Here is a 15,709-nt window from a genome sequence, read left to right on the forward strand (position 1 = left end):
TTGAACTCCTGGCCTCAAGCGCTCCTTCTACCTTGGTCTTCAAAAGTGCTAGAATTAGAAGTGTGACCCACTGTGTCTGGAAGTTATCTAGGTTCTTCCTGCTAAAATTTTACAAAGTTTGGAGCATACTGGTTCTTTTTGTTTGTTTGAGTCAGAGTCTAGCTCTGTTGCCAGGCTGGAGTACAGTGGCTCGATCTCAGCTCACTGCAACCCCCGCCTCCCGGGTTCAAGCAATTCTCCCGCCTCAGCCTCCCGAGTAGCTGGGACTATAGGAGCGTGCCACCACACCCAGCTAGTTTTTGTGTTTTTAGTAGGTATGGGGTTTCACCATATTGGCCAGGATGGTCTCAATCTCTTGACCTCATGATCTGCCTGCCTCAGCCTCCCAAAGTGCTGGGATTATAGGCGTGAGCCACCACGCCCGGCCAAGAGCAGATTCTTTAACTACCCTAGTCTCTATTTTCCTATGAAATGATGATGAAAATGATGCTTCATTTTCAAAGTGTCTTACTAAGAGTTTCTGTCAATAATTTTCTATTAAAAAAAGTCAAAAGAGATTAAACCTAAGCAGTTTGGCATCTCTGGAGTGACCTCAGAAGAAACATGTACTTCTGAAAACCAAACTGACTCACTCTTATTTGGAGTTTTCAGCTGGATGGAACATCTCTCTTACGCCTGTCTTTGGTTACTCTATAACCTTCATAAAGTAGCTAAGGAATCAGTGTAAACTCCAACCTCATGTTACTGTTTTGATATATAGAGATTTCTGCTCCCAAACACTGTTAATAAAAATGAACAGTGGTTCACTATCCAAAGTTGTGGCCAGGCACGGTGGGTTGCACCTGTAATCCCAGTACTTTGGGAGGCTGAGGCAGGTGGATCACTTGAGGCCAGGAGTTTGAGAACAGTCTGGCCAACATGGCAAAACCTGATCTCTACTAAAAATATAAAACTTAGCCAGGCATGGTGGCACACACCTGTAGTCCCAGCTACTTCAGAAGCTGAGGCATGAGAATCACTTGAACCAAGGAGGCAGAGGATGTGGTAAGCTGAGATCATACCACTGCACTCCAGTCTAAGCAAGAGAGCAAGTTCTGTCTCAAGAAAACAAAACAAAAACAAAAGAAACACAACGCAACAAAAAAAATATTAAAAGTTTACAAACACAACAAAACACTTGGACGTGCACATGTGCACACAGAGGCTAGAGAAACTGGCAAATGGAGGACTGAAATGATTATCCATTCTTCCCATTTTAATCCCTGGATAGCATGCCTCAAGTTTCCTCACTGAACCTGGCAGCATTTATGAGTTTTGCTTAAGTATTTGTTTAAATAAAAACTGTCCTATTATGTTTTATTTTATGAGCATACTTAAATAAAAATTATGCAGTTTGCAAGATATAGTTAATGCTTACTGTTTACAGATAGTAGGCTTTAAATGCCACTGTCCTATCTCTGAATTGCAGTTGTCATCAGCAAGGAATCCATCATCACTGCTATCATCCTATAAAAGACAGTCTACTGTTAATATTGAAAATATATAATCTAAATAATAGCCTAACAAAACAGCACACTGAAGACAAAAATATTCATAATGAATGTCAAAATTTTTTCTCTATTTAGGTGATGAGACACTAGAGATGTGGTATGTTACTTAATTCCAATTATCTAATGCCACAACACTGACATTTTAAGGGAAAGAAACTATCAAAAGTTTTTAACAAATTGTTACATTTACTCATTCTAGAATAAATTTTTAAGACCGAATATATCATGACTGATTCTTCTCCCATCAAATGTTACTACTCTGATTTTAGTTTATTTTTACAAAAATTTAGTTTGCTGGCTAAGACAGCTGTTTCACAATAGGATATAAATAACCTATATTATTTTACATGGATAATGTTTTCATATTAGAAATATTTAAAGGGTTTTTGGAAACTCTTTTTCTTAAGAAACTCATATAACCATCTCTCTTGTGAGAAGCTAACTTAAGGACATTGTGTCCTTATTCTGTAGGTTCTCTTGAATGTAAAATAAACAAGGCCTTTTTTGGTTACTGTTGTTCTTTGAGAAAGCTTCTGGCAACTTTACGAATGTAATAACCTAAAGTAGGAATAACAGTAATAATAAGGCACAGCTACATTAGCTTGTTCACATCACAGGTTAACTGCTATAACCAAAAGTGCCTAAGAACAAGTGCTTATTATAAATCATGAATGTAATTCCTATATATGTTGGATTGAAAAGCTATATTTAGCTGCCATATGTTGTATACCAAAAGATATCATAAAATGCCTTTTGTTCACAGAAGATTAAACAAAAAGGAAAGATACTGTATAAAGCTATCTTCACTACTGTACAACTCGGTATGTCCTAACAACTAATGAAAGGTCAGAGAATTAACAAAATGCTATGCTGTAGGATTCTTATAAAGTTTTCTCAATATAAAATCCTCTTTAACTGTAACTAAAAAATAAAGTATATTCACAGATATACTTTATTCTTGGTATTAATACTGTTTATTAGGGCAAAGAGAATCTAAGGAAAAGTCAGAATTCATCTATGTTAACTTTAATTAAATATTATCTGCTTCTGCCATGACATATAAATCAAATCAGACAGGAGAAAAAAAATTACTGGCAAAATGGGAAAACGATATTAATTTTTTTGGTACTTATATACCACATATTTAAGGTTTAAACATTTGCTTCTTGAATGTCAAGTCAGATTAAAGGTTAAGTATGGCCCATAAATGCTTTGAAAGAAGAAGGTGGGTAGTGTCGGTGGCAGCTGAGTTAGGGTGGGATAATTAGCATTAGGTTAAAGTTCAGTCCACACCACCGTAGCAGCAGCAGCAACATCATGAAAACATTTATCCTGGCAACTTCTGACTTGAAAGCTGAATTTGTTTTTTAAGACATGATCCAAATTCAGAAGCCATGATAAATTACGAGTCGAAGAAATTGCTTTACAAGACTTTAATAAAGGAAAATTTTTTTCTTTCTTTCCTTTTTTTTTTTTTTTTTTTAAAAAAAAGAGATGGAGTCTCCTATGTTGCCCAGGCTGAACTCAAACTCCTAGGCTTAAGACATCTTCCTGCCTTAGCCTCCCAAGTCACTGGGACTATAGGTGTGTGCCACTATGTTCAGCAGGAAAAACTTGTAATTAGATAAAACATTAGAACTTTTTGCCAAGCATTAAGTTTTACCTGGTTATCCTGATCTTCTGAGAAGTCGATGAGTTCATCTTCAAGCATTTTACCACCTTCAGTTGATTCATCACCATAGTTTAGTCTGATTTTGCTTAAGCCATCTGTATCAATAAGACATATCACATAATAAAAAAGGCCATGTCTATCACTCATAGTATCTAAGGTTGAAATTAATGCCAGTAGTTAATTAACAAAATAGTAGTCAAGGAAACAAAATCTGCCTTAGTGTATAATACTACAAGCATAAGGTGAGTTACTTTAAAAACCTGGACTGACATGTCAATTATAGTTGTTTTTGCTACTCAGATGCTAAAATTCATTAAAATTTAAAAACTAGGTATCAGCTATGATTAAATATATAAATACTTAAATACATACACATATGTATATATGTAAACAAATAAATACTTTTTATCTTTAAATGTCAGGTATCTTTTTTTTTTTTTGAGATGGAGTTTCTCTCTTGTCGCTCAGTCTAGAGTGCAACACCGTGATCTTGGCTCACTGCAACCTCCGCCTCCTGGCTTTAAGCGATTCTCCTGCCTCGGCCTCCCAAAGTGCTGGGATTACAGGCGTGAGCCACCACGCCCAGCCATCAGATATATTTAGTAATGAAAGCTACGACCGTCTGAACATCCAATAACAGAAACAGCAAATCATAGAACATAAAAGAAAATTCAACTGCACAATTTTATAATTAAAATTTCAACAATATAGAAAATTATATAATTCAGGACAAAAATGAACATTACCTATGAGTAATAGGTTTGTTTTTAGACAAATATGAATCAATTATTTTGTTGAAAGAAGCTAATCACACATATTTCAAAGAAATGTAAGATTTACTACCATTTCAAAATGTTATTTTATTTTACTTACTTGCTTTTTTTCATTTTTATTTTTTGAGACAGAGTATTTCTCTGTCACCCAGGGTGGAGTGCAGTAGCACAATCTTGGCTCACTGAAACCTCTGCCTCCCGGGTTCAAGTGATTCTCCTGCCTCAGCCTACTGAATAGCTGGTATTATAGGTGCACAACACCATGCTTGGCATTTTTGTATTTTTAGTAGATGGGGTTTTGCCATGTTGACCAGGCTCGTCTTGAACTCCTGGCCTCAAGTGATCCACCTGCCTTTGCCTCCCAAAGTGTTGGAATTACAGGCGTGAGCCACCGTGCCTGGCCTCATATTTTTTGATTTTTAAGAGACAGGATTTCTTTCACTCTTTTGCCATGCCTGGAGTCCAGTGATGCAATCATAACTCACTGTAACCTTAAACTCCTAGGCTTAAGCCATCCTCCTGCTGTGGCCTCCCAGAATGCTGGGATTACAGGTGCACACCACTATGCCCAACTAATTTTTATTTATTTATTTTTCTATCAAAAATTTAAAAAGCATGACTTTTACGTATTACAGACAGGATAAAATTTACTTTGGTATAAGTTACTAAAAAGGTGTTAAGAAAGTAATATAAACAAGATGGGATGAAAAGGAAGCAAAATGTATTTCTGAAAAGATACATAATCCAACTTGGCTAACACGGTGAAAACTCGTCTCTACTAAAAACACAAAAACTAGCCAGGCATGGTGGCATCCACCAGTAATCTCGGCTAATCAGGAGGCTGAGACAGGAGAATTGTTTGAACCCGGGAAACGGATGTTGCAGAGAGCCAAGATCATGCCACTGCACTCCAGCCTGAATGACAAAGTGAGACTCTGTCTTTAAAAAAAAAAAAAAAAAGAAGAAGAAGAAAAAGATATATAGATCTAACTGTTGTGTTCAGAAGCATACTATTTAAAATAACCAATAAAGCACTATGGGGCCGGGCACAGTGGCCTAGCACCTGTAATCCTACCACTTTGGGAGGCTCAGGCAGGAGAATCACTTGAGTCCAGAAGGATCACCTGGGTGACACAGTGAGACCCTGTCTCTACAAAAAAATAAAGAATTAGTCAGGTGTAGTGGTATGCACGGGTGGTCCCAGTTACTTAGGAAGCTCAAGTGGGAGGATCACTTGCGTGTGGGAAGTTGAGACTGCAGTGAACTGTGATTGTATTGCTGCACTCTTAACTTTCATGAAAGTGAGACTGTCTCAAAAAAGAACAAATATCTGCCACAACCAAAAAGAAAGCACTATGGGCTGAGCGTAGTGGCTCACATCTGTAAACCCAACACTCTGGGAGGCTGAGATGACTGCTTGAACACCTAAGTTTGAGACCAGTGTGAGCAACATAGGGAGACCCTGTCTCTACAGAAAATAAACTTTGCCAGGCAGGTGGCACATGCCTATAGTCCTAGCTACTCAGGAGGTTGAGTTGGGAGGACTGCTTGAGTCCAGTGGGTAGAGGCTTCAGTGATCTATGACTGTGCCACTGCATTCCAGTCTGGACAACAGAGTGAGACCTTGTCTCAAAAAAAAAAAAAAAAAAGAAGAAAGAAAAAAAAAGAATGATCTCAATTTATTTTTTCCAAAAATCTGTATTTTTAAGTCTATTTAAAGCTAAAACACCTGTATTTCGATAAAATTTGTCCAAAATCGTCACACAATTCAGAATTAGTCAATTACAATCAGATTATTTCTAGCAGCAAATCATTATTATCTATGTAAACTGTGGTCATATGAATATCTGCCTTACACAAACTAAACTACAAATGCCTTTCAAAACCAAGAGAAAAGTAACTTAAATGATGCAGTCAATTCCCTCCATAAACAAATGACCTGATGTAAACTGATAGATGATGATTTAATCAGTGGTTTTCTAAATCAGAGTCAGTTTCTGAGAACTTCCTGCTGAGTGTGATTCTAGAGTTTAAGCATACACATTTTTCATGAACCATGGTAAACCAACTATTTCATATTGTGTCAAGTGAAAAAAACAGCAAGTGAAAGTAGTGATTCCACACATTATTATTTCCCTAGTTGAGTGTAAAACCCTATTTCCACTTACTTACTACAGCATGTTATCTGACATAAGTATCAACACTTGTTGACTATATGTGAAATCACTACATGTAATTTTTTTGTGAAACATTTGTTCAGAGGAAGAAGTAGCTGATATGGTATACACATACTAAAAACAAAACAAAATGTATAAACTATAATTTAAAAATGAGTAAACGGGATAAACGAGTACTAAGAAGGCAAACTACATAAAAAAAATTATTTTTGGCTTTGGTCTCCAATAGGATTTTTGAGACTTACTCAAATTTAACTAGTTGTTACTTGAGCAGAAAATTAATTTGTAGGAAAGGGCACTAGAAAGCTCTGGAGTTTGTGTATATGAAGCCCTAGGCTTTTGTCCCATTGCTTTAAGTCAAGCACTAATTCACTTATTTGAATTCACATTGAAGTATATAAGATGACTGGTCAAAAGAAGACAAAAAATATAGCCATACTGAAATTTAATTCACATACCATATACACCCATTTAAAGTATACAATCTAATGGTTTTTAGTATACGTACAGCCATCATCACAACCAATTTTTAAACCTTTTCATTATCTCAAAAAGAAACCCCATACCATTTGGCTGTCACTCTCTTCCTACATTCCCATCCACTTCACCTGTCCACTCCAAAAGCCCCAAGCAGCCACTAATCTATTCTAGATTTTTCTGCTTAGGAGATTTCTTATAAGATCCAAACAGGCCAGGCAAGGTGGCATGCACCTGTATCCCAGCTACTAGGGAGGCTGACGTAAGAGAAGAGAATTGCTTGAACCCAGTAGGCAGAGGTTGCAGTGAGCCAAGATTGTGCCACTGCACTCTAGACTGGGTGATTCTGTCTCAAAAAAACAAAACAAAAAAGGCTCAACCATAGCTTTCTGACTCACTAAAATAATACAATCTGGTATAAGTACCAAGAGTATGTTTAGGATTTGCAATTTTCGATAGGTTCTTTCTGAATCACATAATTTATTCTATATCCTATACCAATATTTTTCATCCAAAAAATTTTTATTAGTTCTATGACCAAGGTGTTAGGAAAAAAAAGAAGAAAAATGTATTATATCTATTCACAGTTTTAAAGAAGTTTGCAAGGCACACATTATATAGCATGTTATGGGTTTTTTTTTTTTTTTTTTTTTTTTTTTCATCTTGTTTTTGTTGCCCAGGCTAGAGTGCAATGGCACAATCTCGGCTCACTGCAGCCTCTGCCTCCTGGGTTCAAGCGATGCTCCTGCTTCAGCCACCTGAGTAACTGGGGTTACGGGATTACAGGCAGCCGCCACCATGCCCAGCTAATTTTTGCATTTTTACTAGAGACAGGGTTTCACCATGTTGGCCAGGCTGGTCTCGAACTGCTGACCTTGTGATCCACCCTCGTCGGCCTCCCAAAGTGCTGAGATTACAGGCATGAGCCATCACGACCGGTCTGTTAACGGGTTTTTACAGGGAGGACTATTTTACTTGCAGGTTGGGGAGGAAATTATATAATTGTCTTGATATCAAATTTAAGAATTTAAATAGAAACTAGATTTCTTTAACAGGTTCCACAATTATGGAACTGACTCAAGGACAAAAATCAATGTATTAGGGCTGAAGAACGATTTAAACAAGCAAAGATTGGACCAGTGCCTCTTTCCACTGAAAACAGTGAAGGAGTGAGGAATGAAGAACCAAGCTATCACTGGAATATACGCAACTATTCTGAAGAGAAAACTTTCATTTCTGCCTCGGTCCATTTGATCTTAATTTACTAACACTCAGGTCTAATTTGTCTCATACATCTAAGACTGCATAACTACTTTTTTTTTTTTCTTTTTTCTTTTTTTTTAGTTCTGACACAGAGTCTTGCTCTGTTGCTCAGGCTGGAATTCAGTAGCGTGATCTCAGCTCAGTCTCCTGGTTTCAAGCAATTCTCCCGCCTCAGCCTCCTGAGTAGCTGGGATTATAGGCATGCACCATCACACCTGGCTAATTTTTGTATTTTTTTTTTTTTTGAGACGGAGTTTCACTTATGTTACCCAGGCTGGAGTGCAATGGCGCGATCTCGGCTCATCGCAACCTCCGCCTCCTGGGTTCAGGCAATTCTCCTGCCTCAGCCTCCTGAGTAGCTGGGATTACAGGCACGCACCACCATGCCCAGCTAATTTTTTGTATTTTTAGTAGAGACAGCGTTTCACCATGTTGACCAGGATGGTCTCGATCTCTTGACCTCGTGATCCACCCGCCTCGGCCTCCCAAAGTGCTGGGATTACAGGCTTGAGCCACTGCGCCCGGCCTAATTTTTGTATTTTTAGTAGAGATGGAGTTTCACCATGTTGGCCACGCTGGTCTCAAACTCCTGACCTAGTGATCCACCCACCTCAGCCTCCTAAAGTGCTGGGATTACAAGTGTGAGCCACCATGCCCAGCCTGCACAACTACTGTTAAGGCTGAATACTGTAAATTTCCTATGAAATAAAAATAAATCGAAGTTCCAATAAATGGAAAATGTAAACCTTGTACTACAATTTCAAAATTCCACTCTGGGAGTGACAGAAGAGACAAACTACAAAAAGGGCATAAGCAGATTGTTTTTTTTGGAGTGATGAAACAGTTCTCAATTTTTTGTTTTTTCTTGAGATGGAGTTTCATTCTGAAACCCAGGCTGGAGTACAGTGGCGTCATCTCCAGTCACTGCAACCTCTCAGCCTCCTGAGCTCAGGTGATCCTCCCTCTTCAGCCTCCCAAGTAGCTGGGACCACAGATCTAAAGCACTATGTCTAAGTTTTTGTATTTTTGATAGAGGCGGGGTTTCACCATGTTGCCCAGACTGGTTCCAAATTTCTAAGCTCAAGTGATCTGCCCATCTCGGCCCCTCAAATTGTTGGGATTATAGACAGGAGTCACTGTGCCCTGGCCATATTCTCAATTTTGATTGCGGTAGTGATTACATGATCGTATGTATATGTTTATCAAAGCTCATTAAGCTACACTCCTAAAATGAGTGAATGTTATTATAATTGTACCTCAGTATAAATTAAAAGTTATGTTACTATATTATAAGTAAATTCTTTAAACATTTTCTATTTATTTATTTTTTACAGATGGGGTATTGCTATGTTGCCCAGGCTGGTCTTGAGCTCCTAGCCTCAAGAGATCCTCTTGCCTTGGCCTCCCAAAATCTTGGGATTATAAGCGTGACCCACCACATCCAGCTATTAATCCAATTTTTTTTTAAAAAAAAAAAACAGGATTTTAATCCTATTTATTTATTTATTTATTTATTGAGATGGAGTCTCGTTCTCTCTCTCACCCAGGATGGAGTGCAGTGGCACAATCTCAGCTTACTACCTCTGCCTCCCGGGTTCATGTGATTCTCCTGCCTCAGCCTCCTGAGTAGCTGGGACTACAGGCACATGCCACCACACCGGCTAATTTTTTCTATTTTTAGTAAAGACAAGGTTTCACCATGTTAGCCAGGATGGTCTTGATCTCCTGACCTCATGATCCATTTGCCTCAGCCTCCCAAAGTGCTGGGATTATAGATGTGAGCCACCGTGCCCAACCTTAATCCTGTTTATTAAAATATCCAAATTATTCTAAATTTTTTCATTCTTTCAAAACATTTAGATACGTACCTGTATGATGCGTGGAACTTAAACCTTCATTCTGTGGGCCATTCTCACTTTTAGTCCTATCAGTAACTTTCTGGGATGTAGATTCTCCTTTATTCAATTCTTCATTTTCACTCGCAGTATGATTTATTTTTTTCACACTATATTTCACACTGCATATGTTTCTCTTATAACGAGGGTCACTTTCTTCCTGCCCAGAACTGGAATCAATTACAGCTATGCAATGTTTTTTGTTTAGCATCTTCTTAATTACAGGCTTGGCAGAAGAGTTTTGTGAACAACTGTCCATTTCACTGGCTGAAGGAGAAATACAACTGTCCTCTACAGTTGAACATTTCTGTATGACAGCATTTTCATAGTAATGAGGATTAGGTTCACACTTTGGTTCTTCCAAACCAGGGAAACAAACAACAGCCAAAAACCAGTGTGCACTGTAAAAAACAAATGAAATGACTAAATATGTTATTAGAAAAGTTTATTATATTTGGCAATACACATCAATTAAAATTTTTTTCTAAAGTTCTTGCCAATGAATTTATTAAGAATGCCTAATTTTGGCTGGGTGTGGTGGCTCACGCCTGTAATCCCAGCACTTTGGAAGGCCAAAGTGGGTGGATCACCTGAAGTCAGGAGTTCGAGACCAGCCTGGCCGAAATGGTGAAACCCTGTCTCTACTAAAAATATGAAAATTAGCCAGGCACAGTGGTGTGCACCTGTAATCCCAGCTGCTCTAGAGGCTAGGGCAGGAGAATCACTTGAACTCAGGAGGTGGAGGTTGTGGTGAGCCAAGATCACACCACTGTACTCCGCAAGACTCTGTCTCAAAAAAGAAAAAAAGCCTATTTTTTTCAATTCTCAAATTAACACAATTGTTTTATGTGATCAGTGATTCATTAACAGAATACAGTGTTTATTCAAAAATAACACAGTCATGTTAAAATTATGTAGCCTGTATTTACTTTTGCAAACAATCCCTGAACCTTTTCTTGTTTTTGGAATAAAAAAGGCATTGCTTTATCTGGTAAATATGTCACTTTGCAACTCATCATTCCCATTTGCCTTCTCTTTATGTAAAAAGATAGAAAACTATCCATCTTAAAGATTAAACTGTCTTCAGCAGTCTAATTGGAGCATATGATTTTCAACATTTTCTAAGAATTGCATATATAGTTTTGTTCTTTTACTGTGTTATTAATAAGATAGGAAAGGCTTAATATCAAAACTATGTATATAAGTTATGTTTTATCTCATACTATATTGGAATTTAATACATTAAAAAGAAATAACATATCTAATCTAGTCCTTTACAAAAATTTCAGTATTAGTAAAGAGTTCCACCTATCAAGTAGGTGCTTATGATACAGCTGAATTCAGGTATCACTGTTCCTAACAGTAGAGTATAGGACACGAGCAAGAAGCTGTACTGTCCTGCCCAATATTAATTTTTTGCTAGACACAGGGCTGTGTTGGGATACAAGGGACAGGCTATAGATGTCGGAATTTATTGGTCAAACACAATAGTATCTGTCCTATGGGAGGATGTTCAATAAATACTTGCTGGATGAAAAACAAATTATCTTGGCATGGATTAAAAATTATACCACATTCTCATTTCTGCAAAAGATTAGAGTACCCAAGGTAGTACTAAGAAACAACACCATCTCTTCATCGGACAGCATCCAGTAGAAAGGTCATAAAGGCTGGCTGGCTTCATCTTCAGTGTCGTGAAGGCCAGATGGATGAACGCTTGCTTCTCTCCTGTTCTTCATTATTGATCTTTAGTACCCTATGGATTTACATCAGGCTAACACACCAACCTCTTCATCATTTCTAACACATACTAATTGTAAGTCACATCTCAACTTTACATGTGTTGAAATATGAAAAAAATGTGTTAAAAATTGATGAGGCCGGGCACGGTGGCTCACGTCTATAATTCTAACACTTTGGGAAGCTGAGGCAGGTGATGGCTTCAGCTCAGGAATTTGACACTGGCCTGGGCAACATGGCAAAACCCCATCTTTACCAAAAATACAAAAAATTGGCTGCATGTCGTGGCATGTGCCTGTGGTCCAAGCTACTCGGGTAGGGAGTAGAGGTGGGAGAATCACTTGAGCTTGGGAGGTGGAGGTTGTAGTGAGCCAAGACGGTGCCATTGCACTCCAGCTGGGCGAGAGTGAGAACCCCATCTCAAAATAAATAAAATGAAATTGATGAAATATAGTATAATACAGTGACTCTCAACCTACAGCTGTAACCTAAGCCTACCACAGTTCTTAACATTTTTTTTTCTTTGTGTCTGTTTTCTTCATTCTTTCAGCTTAACATTTCTTAACTATGCCAATATGGATAAGCTACAAATTTGCCTCACCTAAAAACTAGGAAAAATCCTTTTTGGCCTGGCTAAGAAGAGAAAGATGAATCAGACAATTACTTCCAACAATTACTTCCATTAAGCTAGGGTTTTGCTTTTATGATTCCTTTTAATAACAGCTACATTAACTTTAACAGCAGGAGAGAGGCTAACACAGGCAATTTTGGCGAGGTACAGTGGCTCATGCCTGTAATCCTGGTGCTAGAGGCTGAGATGACAGGACTGCTTGAGGCCAGAAGTTTGAGACCAGTCTGGGCAAAGTTAGACCCCATCTCTACAAAAAATCTAAAAAAATTAGCTGGACCTGTGGCACACACCTGTAGTTCCCCCTACTCAGGAAGCTGAGGCAGGAGGATCACTTAAGCGTAAGAATTTGAAGCTTCCGAGAGCTATGACTGCACCACTGTACTCCAGCCTGGGTGACAGAATGAGACTCTGTCTCTAAAAAAAAAACTAAACAAAAGAAAAGACAATCCCCAGGCAATTTCACTTAAGATGGATCAGATTCAAACATCAAATTTGTGTTCCTGGCAAGTACTGTAACAATTTTTAATAAACAGCTTAGAAACTTAAGAAAAAAATTAGGGCTGGGTACAATGGCACATGCCTGTAATCCCAGCACTTTGAGAAGCTAAGGCAGATGGATTGCTTAGGCTCAGAAGTTTGAGACCAGCCTGGGTAGCATGGCAAAATCCCATCCTCTTTAAAAAATATAAAAATTAGCTGGGTGTGCTGGCATGCACCTATAGTCCCAGCTACTCGGAGGCTGAGGTTGGAGGATCACTTAAGCCTGGGAGGCTGAGGCTGCAGTAAGCCAACATCACACTACTGCATTCCAGCCTGGGTGACAGAGACAGACCCTATCTCGAGAAAAGAAAGAAAAACAAAAATTGTTACCACCAGAAAAAAATAAAAATAAAATAGATGACAAATATATGGCAGCCAATCTAATATAATTAGTATATATTTGTAGCTTTATTCCAAAAAAAAAAAAGCAAAACCAAAAACAAGCTCTCTTGATTTATAGACTATTTTTTCATCTACAAATGGTAGAGCCCTCCTACAGAGTTCATTTTCTACCGTTCACCAACATGACTGGAAACACCGATAACTTCCATGCCCAGGTATAGTGACTAAGAGGGATGTGTCTATCCCTAAATCGTGTGCCATCAAATTATATTTCTATTTTAAATTTTTATAATTCATTTCTGACAAATGGCTTTCCTCCCTTTTACCTAGTAAGCAGCTCACATATTACTTTACATGACAAATTAGTACCTGGTCAAGAAACCATTTTTTTTTTTTTTTTTTTTTTTGAGACTGAGTCTCATTCTGCCGCCCAGGCTGGAGAGCAGTGGTGCAAACTGGGCTCACTGCAACCTCTGCCTCCTGAGTAGCTGGGATTAGAGGCATGTACCACTACGCCCAGCTAATTTTTGTATTTTCAGCAGAGATGAGGTTTCGCTATGTTGGCCAGTCTGATCCAGAACCCCTGACCTCAAATAATCTGCCCACTTTGGCCTCCCAAAGTGCTGGGATTACAGGCGTGAGGAACCATGCCCAGCCAAAATCTTCTTTTGAAGAGAACAAAGAAATTAACTAGTTTTAAATGAGATTTTAAATTTTACTATGATAATATGAATTTTAAAATATACAGCTTTGCCAGGAGCAGTGGCTCATCCCAGCTACTTGGGAGGCTTGAGGGGGGGTGACGGCTTGAGGCCAAGAGTTCAAGACCAGCCTAAGCAACATAGTGAAATCCCTATCTCTACAAAAGTTAAAAAAAAAATTCAGAAGCTAGCTTGGCACAGCAAGGCTTATGATACATAAACAATCTCAGAGAATACCAACTCCAGGAAAGCATATTCTGTAAGCATGATACAACGAGATAAAGGAGGGCCATATCATAATTTGTCTAAGCAGAGAAAAACATAAGGTCACGGTTGGAAACCACAAAACAGCCAACATTCTTCTTTATTAATAAGTGAACGCTACTTCTTTACCTAAGCAAACCACTACTACTTTAAACCCTCCCCCAAATCACCCAAGGAAAGCCTAGATTCTGTCACAGGTTCTTTCAAACACTCTTTTATTGATAGGCCCCAGAGTTGCCCATGGTGTGTGTTATTCCTTGATGCAAGTAATAAGCCCAAGTTTTCCAACTACAAGTATATTTCTGGTGGTCTTTGGATCGAGGGCATAGAAAAACAAAAAAATAAATATAAAAAAACTTTGAAGTTTGAATTGTATAATAATACTAGCAATGCTATCTTTTCTAGCCATTGGGAGAGAATAATACAAATATTTAAACATCTCCATTTACTTAGAAACTGCTTCAAATAGCATGGTTTTTAATTTGAACAAATGGCATAAATCCAACCATCATTTCTCCTTTCTGGTTAAAAGCAGAAGTGTATTTTAAACTTAATATTCTAATTCCTTTATGTGACTTAATCATCCTTTTGTATAAAATAATACTTTTCTATAGGTTACTTGCTAGACAATAAGTATCATTTTTTTTAAAAAAAAGATATTATTTGACATTAATGAATGAGATTAGAAAGGTATATGGTCTATTGTCTGTAAAGTTCAACATCTTACATGATTCACTGTGAAACTGCATTAATTTTTGTAAAACAGCAGTATAAATATATGTAAGAGATTTCAGAAAGATGTTTTAAAATGAATTCATCTGATACTCATTTTTTAAAAATTGCCTTCAATTACATAAAGGATATTCTTACTCACGCTTCATTAAGGGGTACAAAAATAAAATCCTTTGCAAAAATATCTACATGCCGGGTCCATGTTTTTACTCTCCCATGTCGCTTTTGCTGTATTCTGTAAGAAAGAGATAAATCACAAGCTTCTGAAATATTTCTAGTGTTCCGGCTTATATGCAGTGATTTATAAATTAAGAAGATTCAGATGTAACAGCCCAAACAGTTGTATAAAATAGTTTAACAAACTGGGGAAAGAAAACAGAACTTGTTGGATGGAAACTAGGAAGGCATAGACTACACGAGAAAGATATTTTACTCCTGCTACTCCATCTGAGGGCTGGAGGTTCTAGTGCTTGTGTTGCCTAGACTTCTCTACTATTTTTATTACTGCAGAATTGGTACTAGCAATTATATTGAGAGGTGTAGCCAAGCACAACTTAGGGCAACTGGGGAGAAGACAGTAGGAAAAGTGAGCATTATCTGATGGTAGATGAAGCAATACAGACTATGAGCACTGGTGAAAACCAATGACTATTACCAACTCTAAGATGCAACATTAGGAATTGCTGAAATAAGAGAAAATATTTATATTATGCATAGCAGCCATCAATTGAAGATATTTAACACTAGTTTTAAATTTAAAAATGTACCAATTCTTAAGTATATTTAAATGTATCAATTACTAGCAAATATCAGAGCTGGATGCTATCACTATATGGAGAGAAATTATAAAGAAATTATAGGTGGGCATGATGGCTCACACCTGAAATCCCAGTACTTTGGAAGGCAGAGGCAAGCAGATTGCTCAAGCCCAGGAGTTTGAAATCAGCCTGGG

General features: G+C 37.8%; 1 protein-coding gene across 10 annotated transcripts in view; it reads right to left on the reverse strand.

Annotated features, from left to right (window-relative positions):
- Positions 1–15,709, reverse strand: part of SENP6 (SUMO specific peptidase 6) — a 115,961-nt gene that overhangs the window by 5,531 nt on the left and 94,721 nt on the right. For 8 of the 10 annotated variants that reach the window (XM_032275481.1, XM_032275480.1, XM_032275479.1 and 5 more), the window contains 4 exons: positions 14,900–14,992; positions 9,781–10,208; positions 3,214–3,317; positions 1,418–1,506 (listed from right to left, as the gene is read on the reverse strand). In XM_032275481.1, the coding sequence (XP_032131372.1) occupies positions 1,418–1,506; positions 3,214–3,317; positions 9,781–10,208; positions 14,900–14,992 (714 nt within the window). Of the gene's footprint in view, positions 1–1,417; positions 1,507–3,213; positions 3,318–9,780; positions 10,231–14,899; positions 14,993–15,709 lie in introns of those variants that run through there. The other 2 variants (XR_004268023.1, XR_004268024.1) reach the window with 2 other exon arrangements.

This window comes from Sapajus apella, unplaced genomic scaffold (assembly GCF_009761245.1).
Source record: "Sapajus apella isolate SASKATOON/1434 unplaced genomic scaffold, GSC_monkey_1.0 scaffold6, whole genome shotgun sequence".
In the NCBI taxonomy this organism is placed as follows: Eukaryota; Metazoa; Chordata; class Mammalia; order Primates; family Cebidae; genus Sapajus; species Sapajus apella.